The 14,922-nt window shown below is 53.2% G+C and overlaps 2 protein-coding genes across 4 annotated transcripts; one reads left to right on the forward strand and one right to left on the reverse strand.

Annotated features, from left to right (window-relative positions):
* The first annotated feature begins 709 nt into the window (after positions 1-709).
* On the forward strand, positions 710-8,527 carry MZT2B (mitotic spindle organizing protein 2B). Of its 2 annotated transcripts, XM_044243756.1 has the most exons (4): positions 710-913; positions 1,125-1,273; positions 2,192-2,371; positions 8,266-8,527. In XM_044243756.1, exons 1-4 carry the CDS (start codon positions 750-752, stop codon positions 8,421-8,423), a joined length of 651 nt encoding a protein of 216 aa, XP_044099691.1. In that variant the 5' UTR covers positions 710-749; the 3' UTR covers positions 8,424-8,527. The 2 variants fall into 2 exon arrangements, with proteins under 2 accessions (XP_044099691.1, XP_044099690.1); XM_044243755.1 differs by lacking the exon at positions 2,192-2,371.
* Positions 8,528-9,900: 1,373 nt separating this feature from the next.
* LOC122903183 (tubulin alpha-3 chain) lies at positions 9,901-14,276 on the reverse strand. 2 transcript variants are annotated; one of them, XM_044243758.1, is made up of 4 exons: positions 14,050-14,276; positions 13,013-13,189; positions 12,024-12,704; positions 9,901-10,255 (listed from the first exon to the last, which is right to left on the reverse strand). In XM_044243758.1, the coding sequence occupies exons 1-4, from the start codon at positions 14,164-14,166 to the stop codon at positions 9,959-9,961; spliced, it is 1,272 nt and encodes a 423-aa protein (XP_044099693.1). In that variant the 5' UTR covers positions 14,167-14,276; the 3' UTR covers positions 9,901-9,958. The 2 variants fall into 2 exon arrangements, with proteins under 2 accessions (XP_044099693.1, XP_044099692.1); XM_044243757.1 differs by having other exon boundaries at positions 13,013-13,161; positions 14,046-14,276.
* Between the last annotated feature and the right edge of the window lie 646 nt (positions 14,277-14,922).

The following is a 14,922-nucleotide window of genomic DNA, read 5'->3' on the forward strand; positions in this document are numbered from 1 at the left end:
CTTCCGACAGGCATTTATTGAGCGCCTACTATTATTTTCCAAGCACTGCGCTGGGTGCTGCTGCCCAAGTGAGAATGACCAATGAAGGCTGACTCTGAACGCCCAGAAATGTGTCTCTGCGGCCCGCCTCAGTATCCCCCATGCCTAATACATCTCCCTATTGTGGGACCACTGAGTGCAGCTGTCAGGAAAGTATTCTTGGGACTATGTTGCAACTTAGTAAGTTCATTCAAGTAGCACAGGGACAGGACTTGTAGGCAGAAACTACTTTTGCTGTATGAAGCTGGTGGTTATATGCTAAGTGTTCCAGGCGTAGGAACCGTTCAGGGAGTAATAGATCATAAATGTCTTCTTGGAATTTCTAGTCCTAAGGCTGCTTTCGCCAAGATTACTCCGTTGCTTATCCTTCAGCTCTCTATTAACTGTCTTTGAGATGTAGAGGCAATCATGCGACCCTTTAAGAATGTAGCAGCCAGTACTTATTTGATCCTTATCACAACTATTTAGGTTACAGGTCAGCTTTCGGGGCTAAAGATGAACATTTTTCTGCTTGTATCCCTTCTCATCCCGCAGGTAAATGGCGATCAAACGGCAGAGAGAAGACAAACCGGTCCCTGCCCTCTGAGGCAAGGCGGGGAGAGGAAGGGCCGGCGGGGGCCAGTAGAGGGCGCTGTGGGAGCGGCGGAGGGCGCGGCGGGGGCCGGGGCACAACTGCAAGCGCAGCGCTCACCTTCCCGCCGGCCGGCTACATGGCGGCGGCGGGCGCTGGGCCCGGGCCGGGAGCGCCCCCGGGGCTAGAGGCGGCTCTGCAGAAGCTCGCGCTGCGGCGGAAGAAGGTGCTGAGCGCCGAGGAGATGGAACTGTACGAGCTGGCGCAGGCGGCGGGCGGTGCCATCGACCCCGACGTGTTCAAGTGAGCGCGCGCGGGCGGGAGTGCGCGCTCGTCCCACCCGCAGACGCCCCTGCTCTCCCGCTCCTCACCCTGGGCCTTTGGTCTGGAGGAGACCTCCCGCCCTTTTCGGACCCCTTTGGGTGGCCAGAGTAAAATCGGTGTCCTGAGGGAGGTGGCCCTCCTAGGCCCCGGGCGAGGGGAGCTCACTGCCCACCACCTGTGTTCTCTCCAGGATCTTGGTGGACCTGCTGAAGCTGAACGTGGCTCCCCTCGCCGTCTTCCAGATGCTCAAATCCATGTGTGCTGGGCAGAGGCTGGCGGGCGAGGCCCAGGATCCTACATCCGTGTCTCTGCCCACATCGAACGTGCCCGAGACCCGAGGTCAGATCTGGGCCCGGTGCTCCATTGCCCCTACGGTTCAGGCGGTGGGTGGCAGAGGAGGGAAGTGGGCAGCGCCAGGCGCAATGCGGGCTTGGCCCTGAGTGGCCCAGTCCTACTGTGGGTCTTCTCCCCGGACAGCAGGGACCACCCAAGGGCTCCCCTCTTGGTGTCCTATCCCCAGCTTTGGCATCGTTGCTACCCTTGAGAGTGCACATATGCAGGTCCAGATCAGGTGGTTGCAAGCTGGGTGTCCAGGGTGGCCCAAGCAGGCGAGGCCTCGTCTAGGATTCTGTCTACCTCCTTGGCTAGAAGTGCTTTCATTCCACAAAGACAGGAACAACGTGGTTTGGGTTCCTGTTCTCAAGGTGTGTACAAGCCTCCAGAAAAATGCTGAGGGAGTGCGTCAGGCAGAGGCCTTCCTGCCCCCTCTTTGCTTGCACCCCACTGGGGCCCAGGTGCTGCTCAGGAATGTAGCCAGCTAAGCTTCCTTCCTCAGATCGCAGGACAGGGGTCCGCGTGGCAGCCCTGGGCTGCCCTAGACACATGGAGTGCAGAGGCCTGAGTGGGCACGGCACTGGGCGCAAGTGTCAGGGGCCTCCTCACTCTTGAGAGTCACAACGCAGGTGCTGCTAACAAGGGAGTCACAGCGGAGCTCCAACTGCATCCCCTTGGTGTGTCGCATCTGCTCCCAATTTCAGAAACACTCTGGATGCTTGGCCAGAAGCCCTCAGGCTCTCACAGACGTCCTGAGAGGGGGCTGGTGTTCGGGTTGGGCGCAGGCTGGGCCCCCATGGGGGGAAGTACCAGGGCCCTGGGTACCCATGCCCCCTGTCCTGAGAGGCCCTGGGCACTGGAGCGCAGGCTTCCTAACTGATCCACGCTCTGTCTACTCTCTTTGTGTCTCTCTCTGACCTCCAGAGGCCTCCTTTCTCTCTGCCAAGAACTGTAGTCCCCCTGCAAGGCCCTCCTTTTCCTCGGCCCCGCGGCCTGCGGCCTCTCCGGTTCTGCTCCACGGCCCAGCTGCCACGCACCCGCCTCTCTCTCCAGGGCCCCCCGGTTCCCTCCGGTTCTCTTGCTGCCTGTTCTCTCCTTTCGCAGGTTGCGTTTATTGGTTTATCTCTGGGGGTTGGTGCTCTTTCTTGTTTCTGTGGAAACTGCTGTGGCCCCAGATCAGGGGAGCTTGTTAAAGCAGCTTCGATGAGCTGCTAGGACAGGACCTTATGGGCCATTCCTGCCACACAACTTAGAAGCCGGGACGCGACTTCGTGGCTCAGTTTATTAGAGACAACCTGCAGTACTTCCAGAATGGGATCAGTGCCCTCCACTCCCTAGGGGCCAGCTCTGCTAGGTGAGACTTGTGCTCTGTGGAGGTGCCCTCACCCCAGAGGAGGACAAGAGGCAGAGGACCGGGAGCCTTTACTTTCATGTAGAGAGTAAAGCCTTAGGTGTGAGAAATGCCTTGGCCTCTGAGATGCCAACACCCGCCCGGGCAGGTAGTCTAGAGTATAACCAGTGATTGCCCTTTCCTGCCTGTTTCCTGAGGCAAGGGTACCTTCCAGGGATTGCCATGTGTGATGAGGCTGGAGCCCAAGCCAGAGGTGTGTGAGGGCCTGAGATCCCACAGGTGCCCTGGCTGTCCTCTCCATGTCCCTCTGCACATCACCCACCTTGCTGTTCTGGATGCTGCCTGGAGCTCAGGCTGGCCAGGTGGGGGAGGGCCAAGGGGCAGGTCCAGGCAGACATGCATAGACTACAAGGCTGAGTTGAAGAATCAGTGGACAGAAGGAGGGAGATACTGGGGACAGCCCTCCTCAATTGAGGGGGCGTTGCTGCTTGCTCACCCAGTGGCTGGGTGCCAAGCTGGCTCTCAGGGCTGAGGACTCAGGAGCTGTGAGATGGACAAGTCTTCCTTCCAGGGAGGGAGAAGGCTGGACCAATCAAAGGTGACAGAGATGGGAGGAAGCCAGTGTAGCTGGCCTTGCTGGAACAGCAAGTGTTAACCAGAATCAGAGTCCTGTTTCCCTGTAGCCCTTTGAGTTGGGGGGAGTGGGGAGGGCTCCAGCCAGAGGTGCAGGCCCTCTGTGGCAGCAGGCCTGAGCTTGGGGTTGCGGGGGAAGAAGAGGGGAGGGTAGAGTCAAGGGGTACTGTGGGTTTAGTACTGGGAGCACTGGCATAGAGGGGTTCCGAGGGTGGTGGGGAGGAAGCCCCAAGCACAGGGATGGGAGTGGTGTGCGTGGAGTGCTGGGCCCCATGAGGTTTTCTCAAGTGCTTAGGCCTTGGGTCTCCTGGGTTGGGCAGATGGCAACTGGAATATGAGGACACGGGCCCTGGGGAGATACCCAGAGAGGGGAGAGTGCAGCCTGGAAGAGAGTTTGGTGGGGAGGCACTGAAGGGGAGCTGGGCACATGAGAGGCCATGACAGGAGTGTATAGTGGCGAAGAGGCCGAGGCCATCAGAGACCCAAAAGCTCTGAGGCCACATGCACAGAATCTCTCCACACAGAGCTTGGGCAGGGTATAGGGGGGAGAAAATGAGGAGAGTCATCTGAGTGATCAGTGGGGGGCCTGTGGTAGCCTAGAGTTGTGATGGCGGTTTGAGGCTGTTGGGGTGAACTGGCCTTAGGTTTCCCATGGAATCGGGGTGTGGAGCTGCTGCAGACCGGGGGCTGGAGCGCCACTCGGGAATTCGATCTGGTAAGCTGCAACAGGAACGGCGGGTCATCTGGGTCCCTGTCCCCTGGCCATCCAGGTGGCCTGCAGGGACTGTCACTGATAACCTCACTCATTTCTGCCTTTACCAGGCAGAAAATGGAGAAGCAGAAGACCCCAAGAGCACACAGGAATAAATGCTTGTCTTGGTGGGGGTGTGGTCACTGAGGAAAAATAAAATGCAATGGAGTTTTCTCTGTTGAAGTTTAGGGAAACTATATATATATTTTTAAAGATATATTTATTTGAGAGAAAGAGCATGAGTGGAGGTCAGGGGTTACAGAGGTTGAGGGAGAAGCAGACTCCCCACTGAGCAGAGAGCCCGATGTGGGGCTTGATCCCAGGACGCTGAGATTATGACCTGAGCCAAAGGCAGACACTTAACCAACTGAGCCACCCAGGCATCCTGGGAAACTCTAAAAAGATGTTCCTCCAGAAAGTATAAAACTTTAAAAAGATGTTCCTCCAGAAAGTATAAGATGAAGTTTGGTGTGCAGAAGCCGTGAGCTTTACTCAGAGCTGCATTGTCAATAGGGAAGCCCTGGGCCCCCCAGGGCTGGGGCAGCTGAGACTCAGCGTGAGGTCAGTACACAGCAGATGGCCAGATGCCAAAGAACTGGCACAAAAAGAGAATACCTCACAAATAATTTTTATCCTGATTACATGTTGAAGTGATGACACTGCCTATTTTGAGCTAATTAAAATACCTTACTTAAACTAATTTCCTAGTTTTTTAACTTTTTAATGTGGCTCCCAGAAAATGCCACGTGTGGCTCACATTGGATCTCTACTGGACAGCATGGCTCAGGGACAATCACAGCGTCACTTTCCCCTAAACACTGAATCAGGGCTGCAGGTGCACATGCAGGAGGGGTCATTCCCCCCAGGAAGCATAGGCTTGTGTTGAAGAGGCGTGTATGCACTTCCACAGTACACGAGTCCTTGGTGTTGTGTGTGTGTTCTGGAAGCACAGATCAAGCCCCTCCTGTGTACTCGGCTGGAAGGGGCAGCAGGACTGGCTGCTGGGTGGAGACCTGCCTGTGGTAGCAGTGAGGGATGGTCCTGACCACTCACTCACCCCGGCCACTAGCCTTGCCAGCCAGCCTTGAGCATATACTGGGGCACCTGCTGTGCTGTGTTGACCCCCTGTTCTTTTCCTTCCTCACACCATGCATCTGGTGTACACTCACGGCCACTAATATTTGGCCTCACAGCCCCACTAGCCCATTTGAGCACAAGGGAGCACTGGCACCATGGAGAAAGGCCGCTCCCGGGGACCGTAGGCAGGATGGGAGCAGCAGCCCACATTCAGGCTGCTTTCTGTGACCCCTCGATCCCTCCAGCTCTGCAGACAGGGCTCGCAGGGGATGGGGAGTCAGGATCACATGGACCACACCAGAGGTAAATGAATGACACAGTGGGTCCCACCGGAATGAGTCAGCTCCCCGGCCGTAGGGTATGTGTTTGGGGTTTTGTTGTGACAGACATTTTAATCTTCAATGGTCATTGCCTTCAGTGGTCGTCTTCAACTGTCGGGGCCGTTCAGGTTTTGGGCCTGGTAGAGCATATCACCCCTCCCACCTTTGGCTGAACTCCATCCTCCATTCCCTCTGACCCTGATTACCCCATGCAGGGTCCTGGGGCAGATAGGACCAGCTCCAGAAAGTCTCTTGCTGGGCCCAGGGGCGCATGGCTGAGTCAGGCTTAGCAGAGCAGGTCTGACCACCAATAGGCCCTGTACACTGTTCTCCTGAGACCAGAATGTCACTCTCCCCAACCTCCCCAGCTCTGCATAAAATGAGGCCTGCATGGGTCTCCCCACTGAGAGCACGGGATTCCCAAAGGTTCTAAGAATTGCACAGAGCTGGATAAATGGTCTACTTTCATTGTTAGATAGTGCTCTTAATGCCTTTTATGGCTCAAAGTTACACCGGTGTCTTATTTCCAGAGATTATGAGCCTCATCAAGGTTAAAGATGAGCATTATTTGCTGTTTTCTCCTTTTTTCTCATCCTTGAGTTTCCAGACGGGCCCTGGTCACTTTACTGAGAGGGAGAGGAAGTTCCAGTGTGTGGTGTGCTGAAGAAAAGCTACATTCGGACTCAGGCCCACATCTGAGATCCACCTTGCCATTTGTCAGGGGTGAACTGTACTTGCAAGTCCTTCAGAAGTGCACCGAGCTGTTTGCGAGACACTCAAGTACCCCGGACTAGGCCGGGTGTTACAGAGGAGTCATGGCAGCCAGGCCCAGCCTGGAGAGGGACATGGCCTCAGAGTGGGCAACAGCATGTTGGGAACTGCAAGGTGGTGGGGTTCATGCATCCATAAGAGATAGGATCCTTGCCCCTTGACCAGTCAGTGGGGAGCAGATAGCAGCCATTTGTAACAGGAGAAAGGAAATATACGGTGACAGCTCTCTGATTTATGTCTTTTCCATGAGTCACTTGCAGGCTGAGTTGGCCTGGCTTCACCCTACCACATGCCCTCAGCCCTGGGTAACCTGTTATTACATCTTTGTTGAATCAACTGTATGCAAACACTTGAGTGTGAAGCCCAGGGTGGCAAAGCAAGGGAAAATCTGAGCTGTCAGAATTTCAAATGTGCCCCCACTGTCACCCTTTCCAGCCCACTGGGCAGCAGAGACGCCCTATTCTCTGGAGAGGAGCTTTTCAGAAATGCTCTGTAGGAAGGGGAGAGTGTAGTTGTGTCACAGAGCTGGGAAAGCAAGTCTGATGTCCAGGGTCTGCAAATGCAAGGGCCTCCCTTGTTCACCATGACAGACAGGGAAACAGAAATGACTTAATACGCCCCCTAAGAAACCTAATGGTGTCTTTTCTCCAAAAATCGAGAAGTCCCCTATGCAGGCTATTTATTAGATTACTAACTGACGTTGAGGTTGAGGTCAAACACAGGACACATACCCTGTTCAGAGTCTGCAGGGTGGACCCCACCAGACTGGAGAAGAGCCCTGGCCGATGGAGGCCCGATATGAGGGAACTGTGACCCAGTGGGTGAGCCTCCTCTCTGGGCACCTTTTGTCCCCTCTGGTGTCCTGTCAGTCTTATGAATGCTGTCAACACCCTGAGTCCAAGGAAGCCATTCCTTTAAAATAAAGCTCTGGCCCAAGCGTGGTTGCAGATTTTCCTGTCTTCACAAAAAGAGGGTAAGGTAAGTAAATTACAAGTCAGGAGCTATCTGCAGCAGTGGTCTCCCTCTGAATGTGACTACCTGTGGTCAGGGCGAGTCTCCTCGAGCACTCAACCCTCAGCAGGGGCAGGAACCCGGTCACGGGATCTGGGAGCTGATCTCAAGCGAAAGCGGCTTGACCACCAACTGTTTGCAAAATACTTTGAGGTAGGCAGGAAACGCCTGTGAAAAAGAGCTTCCAAGACCCAAATCCAAAAGCCTAATTTCCATTCTTTTTTTTTTTTTTAATATTTTATTTATTTGAGAGAGAGAGAGAGCGTGTGAGAAGGGGAAGGGTCAGAGGGAGAAGCAGACTCCCTGCCAAGCAGGGAGCCCGATGCGAGACTCAATCCCAGGACTCCAGGATCATGACCCGAGCCGAAGGCAGTCGCTTAACCAACTGAGCCACCCAGGCACACCCTAATTTCCACTTTTTTTTAATATATTTTTTTAAGATTTTATTTATTTATTTGATAGAGAGAGATCACAAGTAGGCAGAGAGGCAGGCAGAGAGAGAGGAAGGGAAGCAGGCCTCCTGCTGAGCAGAGAGCCCTATGCAGGGCTTGATCCCAGGACCCCAAGATCATGACCTGAGCGGAAGGCAGCGGCTTAACCCACTGAGCCACCCAGGTGCCCCCTAATTTTCATTCTTGAGGGTTGTACCTCCTGCACCATCACTGCAAGCAGTTGAGCTGTGGGCGATTTGGAGCAGGAGTGCCGGGGGCCAGAGGCAGCAGTCCAGCTGGTGAGCCCCCCTGGAGTGCTGGTAGCCGGCCGGGTCCCTTTGCTTTCCTGGGCAGGATCAACCAGCTGAGTTCACTTCCCAAAATGGGCCTTGTGGACTTCCCCATTGCCCCTTGTACTGCTTCTGTCCTAGGACCCGTGCTCCAGGGCTTCCTGTACTCTACCTAGGATTTCTCTTGGATGTGCCATCTCCAGGCAGCCCTCAGCCTCAGGGCTCAGGGCTGACAGAGGGTTCCTGGCTGAAAGGTTGGACAGAGATGTGCTAGACGTAATGTGCCAGGAACACAAATGTGGTCGACGTGGCAACTGTGGAGTCTGCCCTGGTTCCTAATGATTGTGTTCTGTGTCTGCTCAGGGAGAAACAAAGGCAGCGCGGCTCTGAGTGGAGGCCCAGCACTGGCAGAGCGCGGTGGCCGGGAAGGATCCAGCCAAAGGATGCCCCGACAACCCAGTGCCACCAGGCTGCCCAAGGGGGGCGGGCCGGGCAAGAGCCCCACACGGAGCAGCACCTGAGACGGGCAGACTTCTCATACCCCCCAGCTCTGGCCTCTGCCACCCTCCTAGCAGAGGCTATCTGGGCTTCCCCTAGTTCGTAATAAAGCTTTGTGAAAAACCAAGGGTCCATCCAAGCTGTTTTCTATCACCTTTTGAATATATTAAGACAAGGATTTAGAATCAGTTCTGCCTAGTGGGCCTGGCTGTGCTATAGCTGAACTAAGCAAGTGACTTAAACCAGTGATTTCACCCTCCTGTACCTTATTTTCAAATTGGAGAGAAAATATCTATACAGTTGGCCCTTGAGCAACACAAGGGTTAGGGGCACCAACCCCCTGCATTGTTGAAAAATCCAAATATAACTTGACTCCCCAAATCTTATTTACTACTAGTCTACTCTCAACAGGAAGCCTTACCAGTAATATAAGGTTGATTAACAAATGCTTTGTATTATATACCGTATTTCTTACCATAAAAAGAAGCTAGACAAAAAAAAAAAAAACCATAAGGAAAACACATTTACACTGCTGTACTATAAAAAATCAACGTACAATTGGCCCTGCACAATCCTGTTATTCAAGGGTCAACTGTATTCCTAGATCTTTCATAAATGGCCGTCAACACGTTTTGCTAAAGGGAAAGGGGCAGTGCTTTTGCTGAGACTTTCCAGGGCGCTCAGCTGCAAGGCCCTGAGCATGAAGGGGGGAGGCTGTCCTACAGGGTACCCTTACAATGCAGTCAAGGATGAACCGTGCTGTGAACCTAGAGCTGTAAGCTGTGGTTGCAAGCAAAATCCAGTTAAGACTCCTTCCCCCGCAACCCAGAATGTCCTCACCCTAGGGACGCCTGGGTGGCTCGCTCAGTTAAGCAGCTGCCTTCGGCTCAGGTCATCATCCCAGGGTCATGGGATCAAATCCCGCATTGGGCTCCCTGCTCAAGCAGGGACACTGCTTCTCCCTCTGCCTGCCACTCCCCCTGCTTATGTGCGTTCTCGCTCTCTGACAAACAAATAAATAAATCATTAAGAAAATAAAAGTAAATTAAAAAAAAGTGTTCTCACCCCACATGTGACCCACGGTGTTAGGGACTTTGTCAACATTCCCTTCCCATAGACCTCAAATGTTCAAACTCCAGTTCCAAACTCTTACCTGGTGCCATTAACAGAGAAGCCTGAAAAATGACAAGCACAACTGAAAATTGAACTCAGTTTTCCTAGAATCTAGGAAATTTCTAGATTCTTAGAATCTAGGAAATTTCTAGATTCCTAGAATCTAGGAAACACTGTTTCCCCTCAGGGCATGTCACATAAGCAGTGGCTCCTTACAGATGTGAGCAAGGCAGTACCCCACTCCTGCAGTGCAGGCCGGGACAGCTTTCCATGTGGCCCAGCCTTAGGGTCCCCCCCCCATCCCTGCAGGCAGAGGAGTGTGTACCAGCAGTGCGTCACAATAGATGTTTCATACAGAAGCTTTAATTGTGAACAACTGGGAACAATATGTGCTGCAGGGTGGCAGGAGGGGGCGGGGAGAAACTCCTGCTAGCCCCACTCCCATTCAGTATTCTTCCCCTTCTTCGGCCTCTGCTTCCACAGAATCCACACCCACCTCTTCATAATCTTTCTCTAGAGCTGCCAGGTCCTCCCGGGCCTCAGAGAACTCCCCTTCCTCCATGCCTTCCCCCACGTACCAGTGCACAAAGGCTCGCTTTGCGTACATGAGGTCAAACTTATGGTCCAGGCGGGCCCAGGCCTCGGCAATGGCGGTCGTGTTGCTCAGCATGCACACGGCCCGCTGTACCTTGGCCAGGTCACCCCCGGGGACGACAGTGGGGGGTTGGTAGTTGATGCCCACCTGCAAGAGAAAAGGGGAAGAAAGCAGTCTGTGAAGCTTCAGCCCAACCCAGAAATGGTGACTGCTTTCATGGAAATAAGACACGTAGTTGCCTTCCTCGTGCCAAGCAAGGTGTCAGGTGAGCAGGCTGTGGGTTTCTGGACAAGGACAATGGGGAGAAAGGAGTCCTGGAGCCGGCCAGCCTGGCTCAGGTCCAAGCTGCCGGAAGGGCTTTGTCCTAGCACTTGAGCCACATAAGGTACTCAGGTAACAGGACTGTTTCTTCTAAAAAGGGATACTGCTTTCTAGTCTTCAGATAAAATTTTCTCCATAGGCTTCCACTGATGGGGATTCATTTCTGTAGCTGAAACCTCTTCCACTCAAGTCAGAGTGCTATGGTTTTATCACGAGGGGAGATCACCCCCCCATCTCCCATCAAGGGAGTGAGCCTGTGCATCACAGGATGACAGGAATGCTGTCTGAAGTCCGAGGACTGTTGCCACCACTGCAGCCAGAGGTGGGCTATATGCCTGCTGAGTAGAAAGGGGGTGATATCCAAGACCTGGGACCAAAGGGGAGGCATTCCAAGTTTCCAAACCAGGGGACAATGTATCCCTGAGCTTTAGGCAGTGATACACAGGGTCAGTTAGAACCAGGCTCAGCAAACTTTGTCTATAAATGTCAAGACAGCACATATCCTAAGCTGGGCAGGCCACATGGTCATGGTGACAAATGCTAATTCTATCTGCAGCACACAAGCAGCCTCAACCACACACCAAAGAACAGGTGTGCCTGTGTTCACATAAAATTATTTACGATAGGTGGCTGGTCTGCCAATCATGCTGAGCCCTGAATGCAGAGTAGAAAGTGCTAGTTAAGGACAGTGCAGGGGCACCTGGGTGGCTCAGTGGGTTAAAGCCTCTGCCTTTAACCAGACAGGGTTCTGGGATCTAGCCCCACATTGGGCTCTGTGCTTAGCAGGGAGCCTGCTTCGTGCTCTCTCTCTGCTTGCCTCTCTGCCTACTCGTGATCTCTGTTAAATAAATAAAATCTTAAAAAAAAAAAAGACTCAGTGCAGTAAGCTCACCAGTAAGCTCACTGGTTCAGTGAGTTCTGAACAAGCAGAGATGGCATGAAAAGCAAGGCAGAGAGAAGCCCATTTTTCCAGGTAGAAAGCTTGACAGGGCTTAGTATTCAAGTATTGGACAAAGCTTCAAAGTGACAAGTTTCCTATCCTGTATCAAATGGAAGGTTGGTAAAAACTATGTGGAAGGCAAACTCAGGCCAAAATTGCTGAGCCTACCAAAAGAGAAATAAATATGTTGCCATTTTCCCCCAAAAATATTCATGGAACTTTTTCTTTAAATCAGATTGCATGGGACATTTAAATTGGGTTTAATTTCTATAAGCCTGTGAAATGAAGTAGATTTTAGCAACAACAGTGTTTATGGTAATGCCAATTTCAAATATCCACATAAATTATCAAAATGCCTTGAAAATTTCTACATTTCTAAATCCAGACTACATTTCCTCACACTGATTTGTCACCAAAAAAGGAACAGAGATTGTTCCAAAAATGTCCTATTCTCTTAAGAAAAATTCTCACCACAGATATATAGTGTGATAACTCAGGAAGTTCAAAAGGAACCATTGAATACATTATCACTCGGGCTAATTTATGACCAAAGGGCTGGCTGCCATGGAACGGGGGTATTCTCCAAAAAGGGCATGCTGTGCTGGGTCTGCTGCTGCTGACAGGTAAAAACCACTCTGCATCGCCCAGTCCTACCTTAAATCCAGTCGGGCACCAATCCACAAACTGGATGGTGCGCTTGGTCTTGATGGTGGCGATGGCTGCGTTGACATCTTTCGGGACCACGTCCCCCCTGTACAACATGCAGCAGGCCATGTACTTGCCATGTCGAGGGTCACACTTGACCATCTGGTTGGCCGGCTCAAAGCAGGCATTGGTGATCTCAGCCACGGACAGCTGCTCGTGGTAGGCCTTCTCGGCAGAGATGACCGGGGCGTACGTGGCCAGGGGAAAGTGGATGCGGGGGTACGGGACCAGGTTGGTCTGGAATTCCGTCAAGTCCACGTTCAGGGCCCCATCGAATCGCAGGGAGGCCGTGATGGAGGACACGATCTGCCCGATCAGACGATTGAGGTTGGTGTACGTGGGCCGCTCGATATCCAGGTTGCGCCGACATATGTCGTAGATGGCTTCGTTGTCCACCATGAAGGCACAGTCGGAATGCTCCAGGGTCGTGTGGGTGGTCAGGATGGAGTTGTAGGGCTCCACCACGGCCGTGGACACCTGGGGAGCTGGGTAAATGGCAAATTCCAGCTTGGACTTCTTGCCGTAGTCCACCGACAGCCGCTCCATGAGCAGAGACGCGAACCCAGAGCCGGTGCCGCCCCCGAAACTGTGGAAGATGAGGAAGCCCTGCAGCCCCGTGCACAGATCCGCCTGAGAGAAATCACAGACCGCGGGTCAGCGCCTGCAGAAGCCACACCGCCGACCTCCAGCGAGCCACGGTCACTCCTCTTTTCCTCTGCAGGACGCTACGCGTTCGAATCGTCCACAGCGCACACGCGGGACACTCAGAAGCAAAGCAAGGCGGACGTTAAGATGGATGGATGATGGACGCACGAAGCCACCCGTGAAGGAAGACGGGGACTCAAGATTCTGGCCTGGGGTTTGGCCAGAGTGACCTTGAGGTCCCCATCCCCACCCGCCCTCCCGTCCAGGGCAACGTCTGCAGGACGCCCTCTTACCAGTTTGCGGATCCGGTCCAGGACCAGGTCGACGATCTCCTTGCCGATGGTATAGTGGCCTCTGGCGTAATTATTGGCTGCGTCCTCCTTCCCGGTGATCAGCTGCTCCGGGTGGAAGAGCTGCCGGTAGGTCCCCGTGCGCACTTCATCTACAAAGAGGATGCGTGGGACGCGTGTCTTTCAGGCCTGTTGTTAACTCACCAAGAGGGAGGGATTCGCGGACCCGTTGCATCTACCATGCACATGCTGGGCCTTGGGGGTCAGCAGTGTCAGTGTCTCACAGGAAATGTCTCTCTGTGACGTGCAGACCACAGCTGCGATCTGTGGCCCTAGCGGGGAAAGTCAACTGGAGGTACAAAGTCTGACCGGTTCCCAAAGAAGGGAAAAAGCTCACACCTGCACACACGCGATTATTTCTTCCCAGCTGTAGCTACAGCAACAGTGTGCCTAAGAAGCCCTTACATATTAGACAGTCACCAGGTCAGCGTGACTTCTGCCAGGCAGTCCCGACAGGGCACCCTAGGTGGCCTGTGGCTCACAGACTTCAGGCTGGCATTCTGTCTCCTCCTGGGTGGCCATGAAAGGTGCGTCTCTGCAGCTCTCCCTGGCCACCACCTCAGGCTTCTCAGCTGGTGGATCCCAAGGAATGTTCTCTATTTACCTTCTGCGTCTAAGATGCAGGTCAAGACCCTTGTGCACCAGCAACACCTTGTGGGCAGCGTTAACGAAGGACCCGTGACCGGGCACCCTGCACCTTGGTCTACACAACCACCTGCCTGGGTCTGAGAGGGCCTCGAGTGAATCTATTACCAGCCTCTTTTTCCTGGATATTAGGTTCTCCTGCATTAGGAGCCTCGGTGCCAAAGACACCTGAAGCACTCACCCTGTAGTTTCTCATCTAACACAGTCACAGGCATATACTCGTGTGTCCCATCCTTTCTGGGGAAGGATTCAAAGGAGCACAGGGGATGTGGGTGGGGCTTTAGGGAGACTCACTGTCCCAGGAAAGCTGCCCAAGTGCCCCAGTACCTACCGACCACGGTGGGCTCCAGGTCCACAAACACCGCCCTGGGCACATGCTTGCCAGCCCCAGTCTCGCTGAAGAACGTGTTGAAGGAGTCATCCCCACCGCCGATGGTTTTGTCACTTGGCATCTGACCGTCAGGCTGAATTCCATGTTCAAGGCAGTACAATTCCCAGCAGGCATTGCCGATCTGGACACCTGCCTGCCCCACGTGGATAGAGATGCACTCGCGCTGGGAACCAGAACACAAACCTTGAGACCTCCTTGTTTTTAAGGTAATCGAAGCTATATGGCCTGGAAATGAGACCTAATATCATAAGTTAGTATTTGTAAAATATTCTGTTGTCTTTTATTTAGATTGTATTTATTTATTTGTCAGAGAGAGAGTGAAAGCAAGCAGGGGGAACAGCAGGCAGTGGGAGAAGCAGGCTTCCTGCTAAGCAAGGAGCCAGATGTGGGACTTGATGCCAGGACTCTGGGATCATGAGCTGAGCTGAAGGGAGATGCTTCATCCACTGAGCCACCCAGGTGAGGCTCAGTTGTCTTAAGATTTCCTCAGACATTATATCCCATGAGCTTTCAATAATAATTTTATATCTGAACACTTTTCTATCCAACATGGACAGACATACACTTAAACTGTGAATAGTAATAGAGTCACTATAATTAGTCTTTCAAGCCATCAGTAAGAGTCACTATAATTAGTCTTTCAAGCCATCAGTAAGTAATGTAACAAGTAGAAACCATGGCTTAGAGGGCACCTGGGTGGCTCATTCTTTAAGTGTCTGCCTTCAGCTCAGGTCATGTTCCCAGGGTCCTGGGATCAAGCCCCATATCCCGCTGCCTGCTCAGTGGGAAGTCTGCTTCTCCCTCTCCCACTTCCCCT

The sequence above is a fragment of the Neovison vison genome, chromosome 3 (genome assembly GCF_020171115.1).
Source record: "Neovison vison isolate M4711 chromosome 3, ASM_NN_V1, whole genome shotgun sequence".
In the NCBI taxonomy this organism is placed as follows: Eukaryota; Metazoa; Chordata; class Mammalia; order Carnivora; family Mustelidae; genus Neogale; species Neogale vison.